At 35.7% G+C, this 22,619-nt stretch overlaps 1 protein-coding gene across 2 annotated transcripts in view; it reads left to right on the top strand.

Annotated features, from left to right (window-relative positions):
- Positions 1-22,619, top strand: part of GPAT3 (glycerol-3-phosphate acyltransferase 3) — an 81,565-nt gene that overhangs the window by 52,623 nt on the left and 6,323 nt on the right. For both annotated transcript variants that reach the window (XM_044682209.1, XM_044682208.1), the window contains 4 exons: positions 8,594-8,709; positions 21,091-21,146; positions 21,706-21,791; positions 22,418-22,546. In XM_044682209.1, coding sequence (XP_044538144.1) covers positions 8,594-8,709; positions 21,091-21,146; positions 21,706-21,791; positions 22,418-22,546 — 387 coding nt within the window. The remainder of the gene's footprint in view (positions 1-8,593; positions 8,710-21,090; positions 21,147-21,705; positions 21,792-22,417; positions 22,547-22,619) is intronic.

Here is a 22,619-nt window from a genome sequence, read left to right as displayed (position 1 = left end):
GAGGGAGCAATTAGGGGGCTTAGTATATTGAGAGCCAGGCCTAGAGATGGGAGGACCTAGGTTCAAATCTGTCCTCAGACATTTCCTAGCTCTGTGACCATGGACAAGTCCCTTAACCCCCATTGCCTAGCTTTTACCACTCTTCTGCCTGGGAACCAGTACACAATATTGACTCTCAGATGGAAGATAAGGGTTAAAAAAAGAGAACAGGATGAGATACTCACAGGTTAATAAAAACATGAAAGTGGACTCAACCTGGATATTGAAGTAGTTCTCTGCACTCAGACTCCCCTGGCCTCCTCCTTAGGAGGAGAGTCTGGCCAGAAGGGCAGGTTGTAGGGACTGCTCCTTGGCTGGATCTTTTAAGCCTTTGGGTGACAGGCAGGTCAGTGTTAGTATGGTGAGAGGCAACCAGTAGGTTATACCAGCAAAGAGGAGGGCCTTTGTTTTTTTTTTTTTTTGGTTCCCAGTGCCAATCATGATCCAGGACAATTTCCTGGCCTTCTAGGGTTGGGGCCATTAGTCTCACCTGCTGGAAAGGAGGAACCACAGTGGTTCAGTATTTTTTGCTGTTTGTTAAAAAAAGGTAATGGAGAAACACAGATCTTTGTAGTATTGATAATAGAAGGACTATGCCTCTCCCAGCCTGACAGGCTCTACTGGACTAAGCCTGCCAGGCCGTCTCCTTTTAACAGTTGCCCAAGCAAGTAATCAATGAGGAGTTGTGTGTGTTATCAGCTTCTCTAGTTCCTTAGCCTGGGGTTGGTTTGGTTGTTGATGGGGGCTAATACTATTACGCTGGTTGGATAATGCTATGGGTCTGACTGCATGAATAAATTTCCCGTCCTAATGGCTTTGGATGTTTCACCAATCAGGAAGGCACTCGAAACATTGACTTGAACTTAAACAAAGTTCAACAAAGGGTTAAGAACAAGGGAAAGGGAAGAGGTTTGGGGGTGCTATTGCTAACTAATTCAAGAAGATGATCAGAAACTATAGACATTGCTGGATCAAATATAGGCTGGAGATTCTTCACCCTCTCGCTAACTCTGACTTGACTTGGCCAGAGCCAAGCCAAAGAATAGGGAAGGTTATTGATGTTTCCTTGATGTCAGTAATACTGTTCTCTCACAGCTCTATTGTTTGTAGGTATGATAGTTTCCTAAATCTCTCAACAAGGATGCTAGATTGCAGGTATGGGCCTACCCACACTCCCAGATCCACCCTCCACCCAGCAATACTCAAATTTGACTTCCCTTTATGCTGCGCATCATGGGTATTTATAGAGGTGTCCTCCATCTTGTCCCAGAAGTTCCTTATAACATATTTGGTTTACTCAGTAGAGTAAAAATTAAAGATTCTCTTTTAATGAAGCACTATTGGCTAGAGTATGATGTGCAGTTGGGCGGGTGATGTGTAAGCATTTTTCATAAAAGTGATAGAAATGGATAAAATGAGGTGGAACTGGAGTTGACCAGGACAGGAGACTGGATTGTATAACGGGAAAAAAGCCTTCTTATTCTCTCCAGTATTCTTACAAAGATGATTTGTAGCTGGGGTCTGTAGTATGCCATAATCTCAGAATTCATTAGTGGCCAGAATGATAGTATTGAAAAGCCATTGGCAACCACTATGATGTTGGAAGAGCACGATGCCCAAGAACCTGTATGGTGGAGCTGAGATTTCTGTTTTGGCCAGGTCAGTGCTCATTCCTTTGGACAAGCTGCTTACTCAGGTATGACAGTAGTCATCCTGAAGGTTTTTGCAACACTTAATAAATTCTTTCAAAGATCATGCCCAGGTATGTCAGTAGTCATCCTGAAGGCTTTTGCAACACTTAATAAGTTCTTTCAAAGATCATGCTTTACCTACTTATGGATGTTGTTCAGACCATGCCAGTATGGCAATCACAGCTGGCCATTTAGTTAAGGGAACTCCCAGTTTTAGACTCAGATCAATCAAGGAGGAAAATGGCCGGATGGAATTCTCAATTCAAGATACTTGGACGATAGAAGCATGGCAGTGGCAGAAAAAATGTGATAAATTCAGAGCTTTATCAGCCCATTTGGCTTATCTACCCTTACATGTTGTAAAAGTTTGATTCTATTCTCTTTGGATCTGGCCTGGGGGAGGTGTGTATATCTGTATATGTTTTTTGTTTAAATATTGTATTTTCCCCGGTGGTAGGTGAGCTCTTTCAGGGTAGGTACTCTATTTCCATTGTTTGTATTTCCCGTTTCCAGCCCTTAGTAGGCAAAGTTATATATGACCCTCTGAATAATGTAAAGACATATGATGGGTATGAGTAGGCTATCTTCCTCCAGTGCCTGAGTTCTTCTCATTTTGAAACATCTAAATATTTCTGTGGGCTTCTTATCCTAGCATCTCTCTCAACCATTATTAGAGAGATATTCTTACCCTTCTCTTTCCATTAGTAAGTTCTTCCCAGGGCCCACATTTTATGGAAGGACTCTGATCAGCCACCCTTCCAGTTCTCATTCTGACTTGCAGACTTCTTCAGAACCACAAAAACCTGTCATACTCTATATCCTCCTTTGTCTCCTGTCCCCCATGCCTGGAATCCTGTCTACTGCTTTCTCCAATTTGATTTGTGTTAATTGAAATTCTATCTTCTGCAGGGTACCTTTCCTAACCTCTTTTAATTCTAATGATTATCCTCTCTTATTTCCTATTCATCCACCATATGGCCTATTTATAAGTTATTTTTCCTTATTGTCTTCCTATTAGATTGTCAACTCCTTGAAAATGAGGACTGTCTTTTACCTATTTCTGTATCCCCAGCATTTAGCCTAGTAGATAGTAGGCAATAATTAAATTTTCAATTAATTATTAATTAATTTTCTGAATTTTAATTAATCAACAATTAATTAGTTAATTAGTAATTAAAACATTAATAAATATTTGATCATCTAGAAAGAATACGGGACCTGGAGTCAGGAAAACTCCTCTTCCTACTTCATATCTGGCCTTAGATGCTTACTAGCTGTGTAACCCTGGGAAAGTCACTTTCTCCTATTTGTCTCAGTTCCTCATCTATAAAGTGAACTAGAGAAGGAAGTGGCAAACTACTGTAGTATCTTTGCCAAGAAAATCCCCCAAAGGGGTCTTGAAGAATCAGACATGACTGGAAAATAACAAAACAACCATTTCACTGTCTGGTTAACTGTGTAAATGCTTCTATCCATCCACTGCATGAAGTGGATCTTGTCCCTGTGGACGAGGTAGAAAAACATCATCTTTGAATGTTAGCACTTAGAGGATTCTTACTTGATAACTATATGCACCAAGTAGTTTTCAAATATATATTCTATTTCAATGCTTTTTGTTTTTGCATCACATTTATTTCCAGATGTATCTTCTTTTATGCTACCTCCAACAAGTCTTCTCTTGTAGCAGATTTTTAAAGGAAAAAAAGTCCCTACTCATGTTAAGAAGTGTTATCATTTACTGTATCTGCCAGTCTTCTACCATATTCCACACTTAAGTCTTCTCAAACCCTCACTCCAACTATGTGATGAAGCAAAGAGAGATAACTTTTCTCAACTCTTTTCCCAGACCAAGCTTGGTCATTACAAAAATACAATGTTAAATTTCATTTTATTCTTTTTCCATACATTGTTGTACTCATTTGTCTATGTCATTTTGCTGGTTCTGTTTACTCCACTCGGCTTCATCCCAGGTTCATGTCCTTGAGGTCTTCCCTTGTTTCTCGGAGTTCCTTATAGTACAGCAGTATCCCATTATAGTAATGTACCAGAATTTGTTTTTTACCAGTCCCCAGTTGATGATGGTACTTTGTTTCTAGATCTTTGCTACCACAGCACTTGCTACTCTGAATATTTTGGTATAATTGTAACTATTCTTTCATTGACTTCCTTGAGATATGTGCCTAGCATCTGGATCAATAACTATGAATAGTTGCATTCCTTTTTTTGTCGTTGTTAAGTATAATTCCAAAATGCTATCTGTATTGGTTAAATTGATTCATAGCTCCTCTCACTTTGCCTGTTTTCCCATAACACATTTTTAGTAAAATATTAAATAACAGAGGTGATAATGGGCATCTTTGGTTCACTCCTAATCTTATTGAGAAGGCTTCTAACTTATCCCCATTGCAGATGATACTTGCTGGTGGTTTTAAATAAATACTACTTATTATTTTAAGGAAAGGCCCTTTTATTCCTATACTTTCTACTGTTTTCAGTAGGGAAGGATGTTGTACTTTGTCAAAGGCATTTTCTGCATCTATTGAGATATGTGATTTTTGTTAGTTTGGTTATTGATACAGTCAATTATACAGATGGTTTTCTAAATATCAAATCATTCCTAGTATAAATCCTACCTGGTAATAGTGAATAATCCTTGTGATAACTTACTATACTCTCTTTGCTAGCATTTTAAGATTTTTGCATCTATATTCATGAAGGAGATTTTTAATCTGTTTTTAGTCTGCCTGTCTTAGGTATCAATACCATATTTGTGTCTCAAAAAGAATTTGGTAAGATTCTTTGCTTATTTTGTCAAATAGTTTGTATAGTATTGGAATTAATTGTTCTTTATATGTTTGATAGAATTCACTTGTGAATCCATCTTGCCTGGGGATTTTTTCCTAGAGGGTTCGTTGATGGCTTGTTTAATTTCTTTTTCTGGGATTATTTAAGTATTCCATTTCCTCTTTTGTTAATCTAGGCAATATATATTTTTGTAAATATTCATCCATTTCACCTAGATTGACATATAATTAGGCAAAATAGATCCTAATAACTACCTTAATTTCCTCTGCATTAGAGGTATTATTCCTCTTTTCATTTTTGATACTGGTAATTTGATTCTCTTCTTTCTTTTTTAATGAAATTAACTAATACTTTATTTTATTTGTTTTTTCAAAGAACCAATTCCTAGTCTTATTTATTAGCTTAATAGTTCTTTTACTTTCAATTTGATTAATTTCTCCTTTGATTTTTAGGATTTCCAATTTTGTCTTTATCTGGGGATTTTTAATTTGTTCTTTTTCTAGTTTTTTTAGTTGTATGCCCAATTCATTGATCTTCTCTTTCTCTATTTTATTGATATAGGCATTCAGGAGAATAAATTTTCCCCTGAGTACCACTTTGGGCTCTATCTCAGAAATTTTGATATGTTGTCTCCTCATTGTCGTTCTCTTCAATGAAATCAATAATTATTTCTATGATTTGTTCTTTAAACCACTAGTTTTTAAGAATTAGATTATTTAGTTTCCTATTAATTTTTAATTTGCCTCTCCAAGAACCCTTATTAATTATAATTTTATCATATTATGATCTTAAAATTTGAAATTATTATTTCTGTTTTTCTGCATTTGTTTGCAATGTTTTTATGCCCTACTACATAATCAATCTTTGTATGGGCTGCTGAAAAGAAGGTATATTCCTTTTTATCTCTATTCAGTTTTCTCCAGATATCTATTAACTCTAATTTTTCTAAAATTTCATTCACTTCCCTTATTTCTTTCTTATTTACTTTTTGGTTCAATTTATCTAGGTCTAATATGGGAAGATTGAAGTCCCCCACTACTATAGTTTTATTATGTATTTCCTCCTTAAGCTCCTTTAATTTCTTCTTTAAAAATCTGGATGCTATACCATTTGGTACATATATGTTTAATATTGAGATTATGTCATTGTTTATAGTATCTTTTAGCAAAATGTAATTTCCTTCCTCATCTATTTTAATCAGATCTATTTTTGCTTTAGATATCATGCCTCTTTTTACTTTTTTACTTTAGATGATGCATAATAAATTCTCCCCCAGACTTTTACCCTTAGTCTGTGTGTATCACCCTGCCTCAAATGTGTTTCTTGTAAACAACATATAGTAAGATTCTGGTTTTTATTCCACTCCCTATCCACTTCCATTTTATGAGTGAGTTTATCCTATTCACATTCACTGTTATGATCACTGTATTTTACCCTCCATCTTATTTTCCCCTTTTGATCCTGCTATTTTTCCTTTTACTCTGTTCCTTGTCACCAGTGTTTTTCTTTTCATCACCCCCCTCCTGCTTATCACCCCCCCTCTTTCCTTGTCTTATTCCCCTTCTACATCTCTGTAGGGTAAGATATAGTTCTATACCCCAGTGAGTATAGTTGTTGTTCCCTCTCTGAGCCAGTTAAGATGAGAGTAAATTTTAAGCATTGCCTATCACCACCCTCATCCTCCCCTCCACTGTAATAATTTTTCATGCCTATTTATGTTATGTAATTTACCCTATTCCATCTCTCCCTTCCCTTTTCTCTCATTGCAATCCTCTTTTTCACCCCTTGATTTTTTTGCATATCATCTCATCATAATCAGTTTACTTCCCCACTCTCTCTCTAAGTATATTCCTTTTTATCTGTTCTACTACAAAGAATAATGTTTATGAATTACAGATATCCTCTTTCAATGTAGGAATATATACAATTTGACCTTATTGAGTCCCTTAAATTTTCTCTTTCTTATTTACCTTTTTAGGCTTCTCTTAGGTCTCATGTTTGGACTTCAGATTTTTTGTTTAGGTATGGTTTTTGCCTCAGGAATGCTTGCAAATATTTTATTGAATTACCCTCCCCTTTTGCCCCCCCCCCAAGAGAACATACTCAGTTCTGCTGGATAGGTGACTCTAGTTCTAATTTTTAAGAAATTATTTTCCTCCTTCAGTTTTTAAGGTTCCTTTTTCATTTGGCTCATTCCTTCCTGCATTGCTTTCATTTCTCTTCCCCTTTTTTCTCTGCCTCTTTTAATTGCTTTTTGAAATGCTCTTTGAGCTCTTCCAGAATCTGTGTCCAATTCATATTTTTCTTTTGGACTTTGCATGTCTGTGCCTTACTCTTTGTCTCCATAAAATTTCTCTATAGTTAGATACTTTTTTTTTTTTTTTTTTGCTATCTGCTCATTTTTCCACCTTTTTATAGGTTGGCTCTGTTCTCTGGGAGGTTAGGGTATTTTCTTAAGCTTCAGTCCTTCCTTGATGCTACCCTTAGCTTTATTTCTGGGTTTCTGCCAGTTTCAGTTCTTACCAAGATAGTATGATGGCCTAAGGGCTGGGATCTCTAAGAACCACCTCCCACTGCTGATTCAGTTAACTCTCAGACTGCTGATGGCTGAAATTCTCACCTCAGGCTTGGATGAACCTTTTGGTCCCACTGTGGGTTTGATCAGATCAGGTACTGCTCAAATTCTAGCCTCAGGATTGAGCGAAGCTATTTTTCCACTCTAGGCTTGATTAGGTCAGGCACAGAGCAAACTGCCCTGCCCTTGAGACTTTAGTTTGGTCCACCAACTACCCCAAACTGGGATCTATGTCCTCTCCATAGGCCATAGCTAGGACTCCAGGCCTCATTCTGAGCCCACACAGATCATGCTGTTTCATCACAACTGCCTTAGGCTTGAATTCTAGATCCCACCACAGATTTGCCTGGAACCTCAAGGGGTGGGCATTGACTCGGACCTCTCCCTGCCCGGGTGATGTCTCAGGGTTTGGATGTTGCCATGGGTGTAGGTTCAGAACCTGGCACAGCAGATATCCAGGTGGAGTTATGTGGCTTGCTCTTGGCTTACTCCTCACTTCTTGCTACAGCTTCTTGCTGGCTGTGCTCCCCTCTTACCCCAGTGTCCCAAATGTTCTCTGCCTACCTTTTAGGTTTTTCTCTTCTTAAAAGTTGTTTCACTCTGTCTCCTTGTTGGTTCTTTCACTCCTGCATTCTTTTTGTGGTGTTATTTTAAGATTGGATGGAAGGGATTCTCATCAGCTTTTCTTTTTTACTCTGCCATCTTGGCTCTAGAACCAGACTATATTAGTTTCTTGCCCCCCCCTTTTTTTTGGCAAACTGGAATTATTGAGGGCAGAGGTAGTTCTAAATCAAACCATTCTTACTTAGTACAATGAACTCAAAAAGAATCTGAATTATTAAAAAAAAAAATCTTGATAATCCTCAAAGGACAACATAGGCATGTCAAAAATACACCTAACAATAAAACATAACCAATAAGCCAAGGTTCATGTAAATATAGTTATTCTGAACCCTGAATTGGTTTGACTGGTAAGGCAGTTATAAAAACCATTTAAATATAAACTCCATGAGAGCAGAAACTGTGCCATAATTACTGCTGTTGAATGATTGTTATTAGATAAATTATAGCAGAAGTAGCATAGCTAGAAGAAGAAAGGTGTGTTATTGCAATAACTTAATTGAAAATGTTTCCTTTTTTTTATAGCAGTGGTATCATAGTTTCTGCCCTCACTGTTTTTAAGTAGGAATTGTAGATAAATGTTTCTATTTTTCTTACGCCATGTTCAAAGGCTGAATATTGGGGCAACTTGACTTAAATAAATTTTGTTATATAGAGCTCTGTTTCTTTTTTTTTCCTATTTTTTTCCATTAGATAATTTTTCTAACAGCCATTCCAATACTAAGATAGGCTATAGTCAAAAAAATTGATCTCTATAGGAAAGTGCAGTAGACTTTTAACTATTTACTAAAAGGCTTCTGTGGATATCTCTTGGTATTTTTAATTTGCGCAATTTCATACTTATTATACTTATGGATTGCAGGTTGGACAGGTTCATGGCGGACTCATGGGAATCATTCAGAGGGCTATGGTTAAAGCTTGTCCCCATGTTTGGTTTGAACGTTCAGAAATGAGGGATCGACATCTAGTGACTAAAAGGTAAGAAATGCTCTTAAGGGGGGTAAATAGTATGTAAGAATTAGAACTGAGGTTCTACTTGTTCTTACTTTCTTTCTAAAAGGTAAAATAGATAGATAACCAGTATAGTAGGACTTTGTGTGAGTATATGTACATGTGTGTGTTAGAGAAATTTTTAACCTATTTGCTAGAAAAGTATAAATTTAAGCCAGATTACACACAAGATCAATTTGAGATAATCTCTGAGGGAATACCCTAAGATTAAGAAACAATAGGAAAGGTTTCCATCAGAAGATTGGACTTTCACTGAGACTTGAAGGAAAAAAGAAAGTCATGAGATAGAGACTAGTACGGAGAGAGTTCCAGGCAGGAGGTATAGCCATTGAAAATGCACAGAGGCAGGAGATGGATAGTTTTTTTTGTTTGTTTGTTTTTGTTTTTTTTTGAAGAACAGTAAAAGAAGTCAGTGACCCTGGATCACAGAATCTGTTCAAGAAGTATAAGGTTAACAAGACTCTAAAGGGGAGAAGTTTTTTTGTTTTTTGTTTGTAAACTTTCTCTCTATTGATTAAGTTTTGAAAACCAGGGTCCTGTGTTATTGGAATGATGGTGGCATAACATACTATAGTATTTAAGCCTATTAGCATGATTGTGCTATAGTCTAAATAGCCTAAATGTTGGTCTTCAACAAACATTATTAACTTAGTTAACTGTATCAGTTACACAACTTCCTACTTTTTTTTACTTTTTCATCTTTTCCCCACAATTAATGTTGTGAAAAAGACAAGGGTACCAGCAGCCTAAAAATAGAAACCTTCTTAGGGCATATGGTTGACTTCAAATTTTCCTTTTCAAATGCTACATGTTAAAAAAAAATAGCATTTCCTACAAAATAAGCAGTGAGTCATCATCAAAGTTAAGTGCTAACACTTATAGGGGCATGGACTTGAAGCTGAATCCCAACGAAGACTCTAGTAATCCAGATCAATTTGACATGCTTCCCTCACTTTTCTTTATCTTCTCACAATTTTGTATCTTCCTTCCTTCCTTCCTTCCTTCCTTCCTTCCTTCCTTCCTTCCTTCCTTCCTTCCTTCCATCCATCCATCCATCCATGTAAGTAGCTTCTAATGAGAAAACTCCTTCAGTGCTACAACTTCATGACTTGAAGAATTAGAAGAGGTACCCTCAAGTTCAAGAACCAAATATTATCCTTAGCTCTTCCCTCTCTTACTTGCCGTATACAGTTAGACAGGCAGCAAGATTTATCAAGCACTTAGTCATGTGTCTTGGCACTTCACGAAGATTGCTCTCAAGGTACTTATATTCATATGACAAACTGAGGAGTTTGCATTTTCTCCCTGTGACAGCAAGGAAACACTGGAGATTCTAGAGCAGGCAAGAGGCTCATGGTCAATGAGCATGGAAGAAATATGATTAGATGTGTACTTTAGGAAGATTATTTTGTCCTCTAGTGAGCAAGAAGAGAATAAGAACTAGGAACTCAATTGAATGTGGAAAAATGGTGATACTAATATATTGTTGGTGGAACCATTTTGGAGAGAGCAGTCTGGAACTATGCCAAAAGAACTATAAAATGTGTATACTCATTGACTCAGCAATACCACTTTTGGATCAGTTTCCTAAAGTGATTAGGGAAAAAGGAAATAAACTACATGGAGAATGGCTAAACAAATTGTGGTATATAATTGGGATGGACTATTACTGTGTAGTAAGAAATGATTAGCAGGTTATTTTTTTAAAACATGGAAATATCTGCATGAAATTATAAATAATGAAATGACTTGTACATGCAGCTAGAAAAACTAGAAAAAGAAGAAAAAATTAAAAATCCTTAAACATCAAATTGGAAATCCTAAAAATTGAAAGATATTAATAAAATTAAAAGAAAACTGTTGAACTAATAAGTAAGAAGGAGTAGCTGGTTTCATGAAAAAAGCACACAAATAAAATAGATCAAACAGTGGCTAATTTGATAATAGATAAATATTTTTAAAACATATATTGCCCAGATTTAAGAAATAAAATAACAACCCCATTTCAGAAAAAGTAATCGAACAAGTAATCAATGAAGTCCCTAAGGAAAAAACTCTAGGGCTAGATGGATTCACAAGTGAATTCTACAAAACATTTAAACAAGAAATTAATCCTTATACTATATAAACTATTAGGGAAAATAGCTGAAGAAGGAATTCTGCCAAATTCCTTTTATGATATAAATATGGTAGTGATACCAAAATTAGGAAGAGAAAAGACAAAGAAAACTATAGACCACTATTAGAACTATTAGATAGATAGAACTAGTAGATCTCTCTAGTGAATGTGGATGCAAAATTTTTAAATAAAATATTAGCAAGGAGAATACAGCATTATGTCACAGAGATCATACCCTCTGACCAGGAAAGTTTTATGCCTGTAATATAGAGATGGTCCAATATTAAGAAAACTATCATAATTGAACATATAAATAACACAACCAACCAATAACAGAAACCATGTGATTATCTAATAGATGCAGAAAAAATTGACAAAATATAATATCATTAAGTATTAATTATTAAATACTAAGTATTATTAAAACATTAGAGAATATTTGAATAAATAGAACATTCCTTAAAATGATAAATAATATATGTCTTAGCGTTATCTGTGATGGAGATAAGCTAGAAACCTTACCTCTGGGTGAAACAAAGATGCCCATTATCACTACTACTCTTTGATTTTGTATTAGAAATGATAGCTATAACAATAAGGAATTAAAATAGGCAACGAGGAAATACAGTTGCCACTTTTTGCAGATGATATGATGGTGTAACTTAGAAAATCTTAGAGAACCAACCAAAAAGACAATCAAAACAATTAATAATGTTAGCAGAATTACAGAATGCAAAATACATAAATCACCATTATTTCTTCATACTACCAATAAAGTTCAACAGCAAGAGTATAAAGAGAAATGTCATTTAAAATAACTGTAGACAATATAAAATATCTTGGAATCTGCCTGTCAAGACAAACCCAACAATTTAAGAAACACAACCTCAAAACACTTTTTCACACAAATAAAATCAGATCTAAACAGTTGGAAAAATATTAATTGTTCATAGGGAGGCTGAGCCATTATAAGATAATAATATGAGATAATTACATTAATTTACCTATGTAGTGTGATAGCAATCAAACTACCCAAAAATTATTTCATAGAACTAGAAGAAAATAACAATAAAAGTCACCTGGAAGAACAAAAGGCCAAGAATATCAAGGGAATTAATTAAAAAAAAATATGAAGGAAGATTTGTGCTGGATCTTAAACTGTATTTTAAAGTGGCAACAATCAAAACAATCTGGTACTAACTAAGAAATAGAGTGTTTTATGGAATATATTAGGCACACAACATACAGTAGTAGATGACCATAGTAACTTAAGAGTTTGACAAACCTGAACATCCAAATTTTTGGAATAAGAAGTCATTTGAGAAAAACTGCAGGGAAAATTGGAAAACAATATGGCAGAAACTAGATATATATATATGAACACTTCATACCATATGCCAAGATAAAATAAAAATGGATACATAATTTGGAAAAACAAGTGATATCATAAATTAGAGGGGCATAAAGTAGTTTACCTGTAAGAACTCTGGAAAAGGGAGGAATTTATGATCAAACAAGACATAGAGAACATTGTAAGATATAAAATAGATAATTAAATGAAGAAGATTTTGCTTAAACAAAACCAATGCAACCAAATTTTGTAGCAAGTTTTTATAGCAGCCTCCTTTCTCATAAAAATATATATATAATTCATTCAAATTTATAAAAATATGAGGCATTCCCCAATTGACAAATGATCAAAGAATATGAACAGGCAGTTCTTAGGTGAAGAAATTCAGATTATCTTTAGCCATATGAAAAAATACCCAAATCACTATTACTTCAAGAAATGCAAATTAAAAAACCTCTGAGTTGCCATCTCACATTTATAAGACTGGATAATATGACAAAAAGGGAAAATGACAAATGTTGGGGATGTGAGAAAATTGCAACACTAATATACTGGTGGTAGAACTTTAAACTGATCCAGCCATTCTGGAGAGTAATTTGGAGCCATGCCAAAAGGACAATAACATTTTTTTTATTTGAAAAATTTTATTTAATTAATTTAGAATATTTTCCCATGGTTACATGATTCATGTTCTTTCTCCTCTCCTCCCACTCGCCTCCTGTAGCCAATGAGCAATTCCACTGAGTTTTACATGTGTCATTGATCAAGACCTATTTCCATATTATTAATAGTTGCATTAGAGTCTACATCCCCAATCATATCCCCAACAACCCATGTGATCAGGCAGTTGTTTTTCTAGTCCCACAGTTCTTTCTCTGGATGTGAATAATGTTCTTTCCCTCAGAATTGTCCTTGATCATTGCATTGCTGCTAGTAGAGAAGTCCATTACATTGTTATGATTAAAAATGATGAGGATGAGGGCCGAGATCAAAAGGGAGAATAGTATTTTAATAAAAGCCATGCTGATAGAGATAAACTGACCATGCGCCTGTAAGAAACCTATTCCAACCTCACCCTCAGCCATTTACCTTTCCTCTCTCCGCATGCTCAGGTAGCTAAAGAGGAAGTTCCAAGTCACTTCCCCCTATTTAAAACAGTCCCTCACCTTGAATACGTAATCCAAAACAGGAAACCCATTGGACCACGGGAAATGTAGTTTTAAGGACCCCCACAGGTCCACAGAAGTTTGTCAAACACTATATTGAGGTTCAATCCTTCCAAATAGAACCCCAGGTGATTTTAACTAACACAACATTCAATTTTTACCAAAGTGTATCAGTCTCTGTGTATAAAGTGTATAAAGTTCTCCTCGTTCTGCTCCTTTCACTCTGCATCACTTTTCTGGAGGTCATTTCAGTTCACTTGGAATTCCTGGAGGTCGTTCCAGTTCACATGGAATTCCTCCAGTTCATTATTCCTTTCAGCACAATAGTATTCTATCACCAACAGATACCACAATTTGTTCAGCCATTCTCCAATCGAAGGGCATCCCCTCATTTTCCAATTTTTTGCCACCACGGAGTGCGGCTATAAATATTTTTGTACAAGTCTTTTTCCTTATTATCTCTTTGGGGTACAAACCCAGCAGTGGTATGGCTGGATCAAAGGGCAGGCAGTCTTTTAGTGTCCTTTGGGCATAATTCCAAATTGCCATACAGAATGGTTGGATCAATTCACAACTCCACCAACAGTGCATTAATGTCCCAATTTAGGACAATAAAATTCTGTATATCCTTTGACCCAGTAATACTGTTATTAGAATATGTCTGTATCTCAAAAAGATCAAACATAAGGGGACAGGACCTACATGTACAAAAATATTTATAGCAACTTTTTGTGGTAGCAAATAATTGGACACTGAAGGGATATCCATCAACTGGGGAATGATTGAACAAGTCACGATTGTAATGGAATACTCTTGTGCTATAAGAAATGAAGAGAATGACTAACACTAAAAAACCTAGAAAGACTTAATATGGAGTGATGAGATGTGAAGTGAGGAGAACTAGGAGAATAGCTTATATAGTAACAGCAGTAAAGTATGATGATCAGTTGTGAATGACTTAACTGTTAGCAGTGCAAGGGTCCAGGACAACTCCAAGGACTCATCATGAAAAAGACTATCCACTCTATAAAAGAAACTGATGGAATCTGAATGCAGATTTAAACATATCTCTTCACTTTATTGCCTTCATGAATTTTTCTCTAGTATAAGGGGATATGTACCTTCTTTCACAACATGATGAACATGGAAACATGTATTACATGATAACACATATCCAACCTGTATCACATTGCCTGCTATTTCAGGGGCAAGAACATAGATCACAAAATGTGAGAAAATGATTATTAAAAGTGTATCTACGGGGCAGCGGGGTAGCTCAGTGGAGTGAGAGTCAGGCCTAGAGACAGGAGATCCTAGGTTCAAACCCGGCCTCAGCCACTTCCCAGCTGTGTGACCCTGGGCAAGTCACTTGACCCCCATTGCCCACCCTTACCACTCTTCCACCTATGAGACAATACACCGAAGTACAAGGGTTTAAAAAAAAAAGTGTATCTACAAGCAATCTGAAAAATATATAAAATAAAAAATGAAAAAAGATAAAAAATAAAGATAGGGGAAAAAGTATAAAATGAATGAAACCAAGAGAACATATGCAGCAACAGCAATATTGTTTAAAGAATAACTAAATGTCCACCTCCAAAGAAACGTTTGATGAGAAGTATGCATGACATAGTTTTATATACACATGTATATTATTTTGTCAAATGCTAGCTGGTGAGGGAAGGAGGGAAACACCTTGGAATTTTAATGTAATAAGCAAACAAAAAAAGAATAGTCCAGATAAGAATTAATGGTGGCCATATAAAAGAGAGATGAAAGGTATAGAAATATTTGTAATAACTTTTTTTAATAATGGCAAAAATCAGTTGTGGAATGGATGAACAAATGTTGGCACATGAATGTAATGAGATTTTATTGTGCTGTAAGACAAGACAAAAGAAGTGAAAACTCGGAGAAAGCTAGGAAGACTGATATAAGGGAATTTAATAGGATCTGAATAACTGATATAATAACAACTCTGCAAATGTATAAGCCAGTGGAATTATTCGTCAGCTCCGGGAGGGGGAGGGAAGAGAAGAGGAAGACAACATGAATCATGTAACCATGGAAAAATATTCTAAATAAATAAATAAAATTTAAAAAATAGCTATTATGTAAAGAACTCTGATCAGTGTCATCACCAGTGATGAAGCATATTCCCTACTCCTGAGAGGGTTGTGATGGTTTCAGAATAAGTTATGCATTTTTGCACATGACCAATGCAAGGTTTTTTGTTGTTTTTGCTTAACAATGCATAGTTGTCCTAAGTATTTTTACTTGTTTTTATTCTAGTTGTGTTGGAAGAGATAGTAGGGCAAGTTAAGGATATATAGAGAGGTGGCCAGGAAATTATAAGGATAAAAAACAATAAAGGCTGAGATAAATATAAAAATTAGTATTTTAATTAAAGCCATGCTGATAGATAAAGTTATTAGACCACGAGCTTGTAAGAATTCAAAACTGCCGCCCCAGCCATTATTGTTACCTCTCTTCCTGAGTCTGCTGGCCAAGAGCGCCACTCCCTCTTAACCCAGGAGATTTAAACTGACCTCTACGTGGGGACGTAGGTGTCCCCACGCCCAAAGAACCGGATCCAGAAACCCATTGGACCACAGGAAATGTAGTTTGATAATTTCCACGTGTCCATAGAAAATACATATATATACTTAATTATGGCATCTCCCAAATTTCATTCTTACAATTCCCCCTGAGGGCCAGCAAAAAAAAGGTTAGCCCTTTTTCTTCGCTGGACCTGTAAAAATAGACAACTTCTAAAATTTAGGAATTTGGGGGGGTAAAAGAAATAGATGAACGAATGGGTAAAATTAGCCTCATTGACAAAAACCAATTTGGGGGCAGTCCCCTATTGGTATAACAGTGTACAATTAAAACAATATATACAACTCAATTTCAACTCCCCATAGTTCAATCAACTGCACCCCAAAGTTCAAAATTTGGTCTTCATGGTACAGTGAAGGCTTTTCAGACATCTTCATGGTGTCTTCACCAAACAGTTTCATCGTCTGGATTTTGGGGAGATGGCAAGATCCTTATCCTGAAATTATTCTCAAAAGAATTTAAACTTTACATTATAGATTACAAAACATACATTTTCTTCTAAGATTTATACAATTCCCCGTGAAATTACTCCTAAAAGAGTTAAATATACATATATTTTGACATTATCGAATTTAAAAAAAACTTAACAGATATCCCCCTGAGGTAAATCTTAAACACACCTTTTTTTCTTAAAAAGGGTACCTCAGGTCAGCTAAGGATGAGTGGCTGAGTCCTGGGGGTTATATGAAATCAATTGGCAAAATACAAAGAATAAAATTCAAGAAAAAAAGAAGAAAAAATTAACTTGTGCAAAAAATCTGGGGAAAATAAACTTAGACCTTTGAATGAAGGTCTAATTAAAGTGAATTCAGCAGATTGCAATTACCCATTCAGGGCCAGAACTTAAGGAAAATGTCTCTCTCTGATCTGGCTTATCATCAGCTTTTCAGGGAACTGAGCCAAATAAATAACCAATCTTAGGTGCTTTCTAGGAATCTAAGTTGAGGGGACCCACGTCCTCTAAAGTTTTAGAAAAGACTGGGACTCCAGGACTCAAACCCCAATTTCCAAGCCCTAAAGTATTGGCGTAGAACTCCTGCAATTTATGCAGATCTTAGTCAAGTCTCTGATCATGTGCTTTCTTTAGCACTATTAACAGCTCTCATGTTCCCTTTTCGTAGAATCAAACAGAAAGGCATTTAATCACAGTCCTATAGGCTCAGGTATTTGCTGTAGAATCAGAAAAAGGATAAATGATTATATATGTACTTCCAATACAAGATGAGAAAAGGGAAAAATCAATTGCTCTCATTAGAAAAATGTTTTAAAAATCAAAAAAATATATATAGCTTAGAACTAGAAGGGTTATGTTGCCCAAAAATGAGGTTTTCTGTGAGAGAAAGTGGGTTTTACAAAATAGCAGATTCACAATGCACATCCAAATAGAGTACCATTATTTCCAATAGCACATTTTAAAACAATAAACAATGATGTTTAAAATTATATACTTGTTACAACTTGTAACCCTTGGCTAAGAATTTCTCAACAAACCCTGTTATTGCTTCCATAGCAAAATCTGATATTTTAAAAAAAAGAAACCTTCTGTTATAATCATCCTCAGATAAGAATATACAGTAGCTCCTTGGCTTCCTGTTTTAAAAAAAATCCTGGGTAGGAAATGCTTCTACCCATTTAAGGCAATAATTTCTCTTATAATAAAATATATAAAAGCTTTATCCTTTAAGACAACAATTCTTAAGGATTTAAAGTAAAAGTTAAAAGATCTCTTTTAAAATTACAAGGTAATATTCAAAGCATGGAAACTTCAAGGTTCTTTACCAAGACAGAATAAAATTTAAAAGACATGTGCTCTATAAATCCAGTATACATAAGGCAAGTTACAACATTAAAAATGTGTAGGAAATATAATGTGAGTATTAGAGTAACAAGCTGGTCAAAACCTCTTACCAGTTCTAATAGATTTTTCTCATTATTTGGGAGTTACAATAAAATCATCAACAGAATTAATCTAGCAGCCACAAACTTCATTAACTTAAAATGATTCAGTGCAACAGAAAAATCAACGAAATAAGCAAGATTAATTTACAAAACACTAATTAGCAAAATACAGTAAGATACAAATCTCTTTAAAACAGAAATAAAACACATTCAGTTCCAAGGTTTTAAAAGTTCACCCTTTGTTCAATTTAAGTTTCTTTTGATTGAGTTCTGCTGAGTTTAAGGAGTTTTTTAAAGTTCAAAGTTCTGAGCAGGTATGGGGGTGAATAGGCCATGCGGCCCAATTAAGGGTAAACGCTAGGTCCACGTGGTGTCGGGTCATGGGCTCAGGGCTAGAGAAAAGCTTAGGTCAGTTTTGTAGAAAATACCCACGTGTAGAGCTTGTGGGGGTGGGAGTTGCCTAAATTAGGTCTTTAGAGAAACACATGGAGGACTACAATGCAGGCCATTACCAAGGGAGGGTAGAGGAAATATATTACCCAAGCCTAAGCAGTAGAGGCAGAAGTCTCCGAAAAGAGCAGGTCATCGCTGTTGGGGCTCGGGGTTCTAGGACTTAGCAGCACTAGCAGCACCAGCGGCAGGATCGGAGATGTGGTCTGGGATGCTTGCAGGCTTGTGGCACGGCAGGAATGGAGATCAGGTCTGGAGTCAGGAGATCTGCGGCAGAGGCACACTGGCTGGGCTTCAGCATTTTGGTTTTAAAGCCAAAAGCCAGAATCAGCTGCCCTGACCTCCCAAGTTGGTTTGGGCTGGACTGGCTGGCTGAGTCCTGCCTGAGGCAAAAACGTGCTGTTGCTTTTAGCAAAAGCATGGCAAGGAAAGCCACTTTCCTTTTTAAAAAAAGTGCTCAAAAGAACTGAGCCAGATGGCCAAAAAACAGGCATGGCTATCGTTAGGCTATCTGGAAGATTGAAAGTTCGAATTTCGACCGTGTGGTTGCCAAAATTATAAAGATAAAAATAATAAAGGCTGATATAATAATATATATTAGTATTTTAATTAAAGCCATGCTAATAGATAAAGTTATTAGACCACATGCTTGTAAGAATTCAAAACTGCCGCCCCAGCCATTATTGTTACCTCTCTTCCTGAGTCTGCTGGCCAAGAGCGCCACTCCCTCTTAACCCAGGAGATTTAAACTGACCTCTGCGTGGGGCCGCAGGCGTCCCCACGCCCAAAGAACCGGAACCAGAAACCCGTTGGACCACGGGAAATGTAGTTTGATAAATTCCACGTGTCCATAGAAAATACATATATATACTTAATTATGGCATCTCCCAAATTTCATTCTTACAGAAGGGATTTTGATCTAGGGAATCAGAGAGACATTGAGATCTGATTTCATCTGTTGGACTATAACTGATTTACTTGCTCTTTTTTTTTTTTTTTTTTTAAACCCTTACCTTTTTTGTCTTGGAATTGGTTCCAAGGCAGAAGAGCAAAAAAAAATCTAGGCAATGGGATTTAAGTGCCCAGGGTCACACAGCTAGGAAGTGTCTGAGATCAGATTTGAACCCAGGACCTCCCATCTCTGGACCTGGCTCTCAATCCACCGATCCACCTAGCTGTCCCTACATGCTCTTTCTAAAAGAAAGAAGGGAACATTATTAAATGCCTACCATGTACAAGGCTTTATGATTATTTTGATTTCTTTTTATGGTTATTGATTCTCTTAACCCTGGGAGTCAGATACTATTATGTTCATTTGACAGCTGAAGAAATTGTGCAGTCAGATTTAAGTGACTTACCCACTGTCATATTGCCAGTAAATATCTGAAATCATGTTTGAACTCAGATCTTCCTGATTCCAGGCCTATTCTACCCAGTGTTTTCCATCATGCTGCCCAGCTCCTTGAAGGAATGAGAGTATTGATTTACTTACTATGCTTTGAACAAAAGGAGAACAGGAAGTGTAGTATCAGGCCAGATGGATGATGAAGATAGCTCAGTCCCAGGACTGGAGTTCCAAACTAAGTGGGTTAATAATGAAATGGGGTAGTTAAGTGATTCAGTGGAAAGAGAGTCAGGCCTAGAGATGCAAAGTCCTGGGTTCAAATGTGATCCCAGCCACTTTCTAGCAGTGTGACCCTGGACAAGCCACTTAACTCCAAATGAACTAACCCTTGCCACTCTTCTGCCTTGGAACCAATACTTAGTACTGACTCTAATATGGAAGGTAAGGGCTTAAAAATAAGTAAATAAACAAATGATTTAATATGAGAGAGAAAGTCAGAGGGCCTACTTGGCCAGAAAGTTAAATATATTGTCACATAGGGCCACTGTTTTTGCTTAATTGCTTATCTTTCTTAGAAAGGAAATTAAGAAGGAGGAAATTCCCCATTTCTCCCCAGAAATAACTGATGTAAAGACAAAAGGAATAAACAAAATTTTATTTATTATATTTAAATTAAACAATAATACATTATGATAGGGAACTTTTCCCTATGAAATTATTAAAGATTCTCTAAAGTTACATTGGTCAAAACCAAATGGTTTTTGGTTGGTTAAGTTGGTTAAGAAGAGAACAATTTATAGATAGTAAAATATCTATCTCTATATGATATATAGGTGTTCAGAGAAAAAAGCAAAAAATGCAAACCAGAATTAGCACAATGATAGAGAAAGGATTCACTGTTTGTCATTGGGATAATGGATGTCTGGTATGGAGAACATTCATATCTTGTCCATATACTATAATACTCTGGACAAATTAGAGTTAAATATGTAAAAAAACCCAACAACAATGAAAGAAATTGGAATAGCATACTAATTAATGTCAATGATGGAAAGGAGAATAAAATTGTGATTATTAACAAAAGAGAGAGTAACAATCTGCCAAAAAAAAAAGATCATTTGGTTTCCTCTTTGTCATTTCTGATTTCTCAATTTTTCTCAATTCCTTGTTTTCTGCTTCATCAGCATGAGATTCACAAAAAGTCATTTTCAGGAAGTTACACTGTACAAATAACCCATATTATTTCATGTTTGGTTTGGAAGGAAATTGCTTCTTTTGCAATCTGTGTCAAGCATTATATCTTCAATCGTTTCCTTTAAATTCTTGTTCTCTTACAAAGAATATGGAAAAGTTTTCTGATTTTTTTTAAGTTACTAGTTTGATTTTTTTTTCTTCTTAGGTTAAGAGAACACATTGCTGATAAGAAAAAATTGCCCATTTTAATTTTTCCTGAAGGTAAGAACAACAATCACTTACTATCTTTTAGTTTATGTAAGTACTGAGTTAAAACAGGGAAGAAGAATAGAGGTCTGGGACCATTGGAAAATTTCCTTCTGGAAATTCTTATAACTTAGATCTTCACAAACTTGTGAGAGTAGCTGCTTTCTTACTTTCTCACTGATGTTCATTTTGGTTGTGCTCTTTCTAGGAGTCCTTAGACAAATCATCCTTGGTTTGCTAAATGTCACTTAAGAGCTCTTAAAAGTATGTTGCCTTCTGACCTTTGAAGTCCTTCATTTAATGGTGTGGAAAACATAGTTTTTGCCAGATGGATTACTTTTGGGCTTTGGGTACTTTTTTGTTTTGAATTAGTACAACACATGATGCTGAAATAGCTCAAATGTACAAGAAATGTTGCTTCTTCTTGTTCTGTCTTTTAAACCAGACTTGACTTTTATGGTTTATGATTGTGTATAATGGCTTGAACAAAATTCACTTTTCAGGCTATTACTTGAATAACTTGGTTTAAAAGCAGGAGTAATTTTTAAATTCTTTTTTGTCTCTATTTGGCTAGGAACCTGTATAAACAACACATCAGTCATGATGTTTAAAAAGGGAAGTTTTGAAATAGGAGGAACTATATATCCAGTTGCAATAAAGGTACATTACATACTACTTTTTAAATGAAAGTGCTAGTTTTTCTGAAAACAGGATTAAGTGAAAATGATTCATTTCTTTGCTACAGTTTTACTATAGTATTTGTGTTGTGCTTTGAATGTGAAAAGTATTGTTCCTGATTGTTTCACAAGGACTTGTATTCTAGTGTTTGTTACTAGTGGTGTAATGGCTTAAATAAAGCCAACCTTAGTGCCATTTTCCTTTATAAGAAGTAGCAGAAATCAATAAAAACAACTAGTTGACTTTTGTGGTTCTGTCTGGTTTTTAGAAATAGATCATTTTACTTTGGAAAGTCAGGTGGTTTATGCAGACCAAATTTGTAATCTTGACCTTATTAGTACTATGCTCTAAATAGATTATGGGGTCACTCTTGACTAGGTTTTGGGGAACTCTTATGAAAAGAAAGAACTTTGTATTTTTTTGGCCTCTTATTCAGAGTTCTTTCTTTTTAGCTATAGCAATTCAAATCGCTGAGTAGATTAGTTTGTATATTTAAATAGTTGGTGGAATCAGGTGGATGTTTTTGGCTACCATCCCTAGAAATCTGTATAAGAAGATTAGAATTTGCTCAGAAATTCACAAGGCTTCATTTTTTTCTTCTCTTGCAGTATAACCCTCAGTTTGGTGATGCCTTTTGGAATAGTAGTAAGTACAACATGGTGAACTACTTGCTACGAATGATGACCAGCTGGGCCATAGTCTGTGATGTGTGGTACCTTCCCCCAATGACCAGAGAGGTAGGGTTTAGATAAGTTATGATCTTTGATACTCTGACCAGATTAACCCCGAGAAAACTGGAGGGACCTGTTT

The sequence above is a fragment of the Gracilinanus agilis genome, chromosome 6 (assembly GCF_016433145.1).
Source record: "Gracilinanus agilis isolate LMUSP501 chromosome 6, AgileGrace, whole genome shotgun sequence".
Lineage (NCBI taxonomy): Eukaryota > Metazoa > Chordata > Mammalia > Didelphimorphia > Didelphidae > Gracilinanus > Gracilinanus agilis.
The sequence above is the reverse complement of the archived record's forward strand: the minus strand, read 5'-3'. Positions and strand labels throughout refer to the sequence as shown.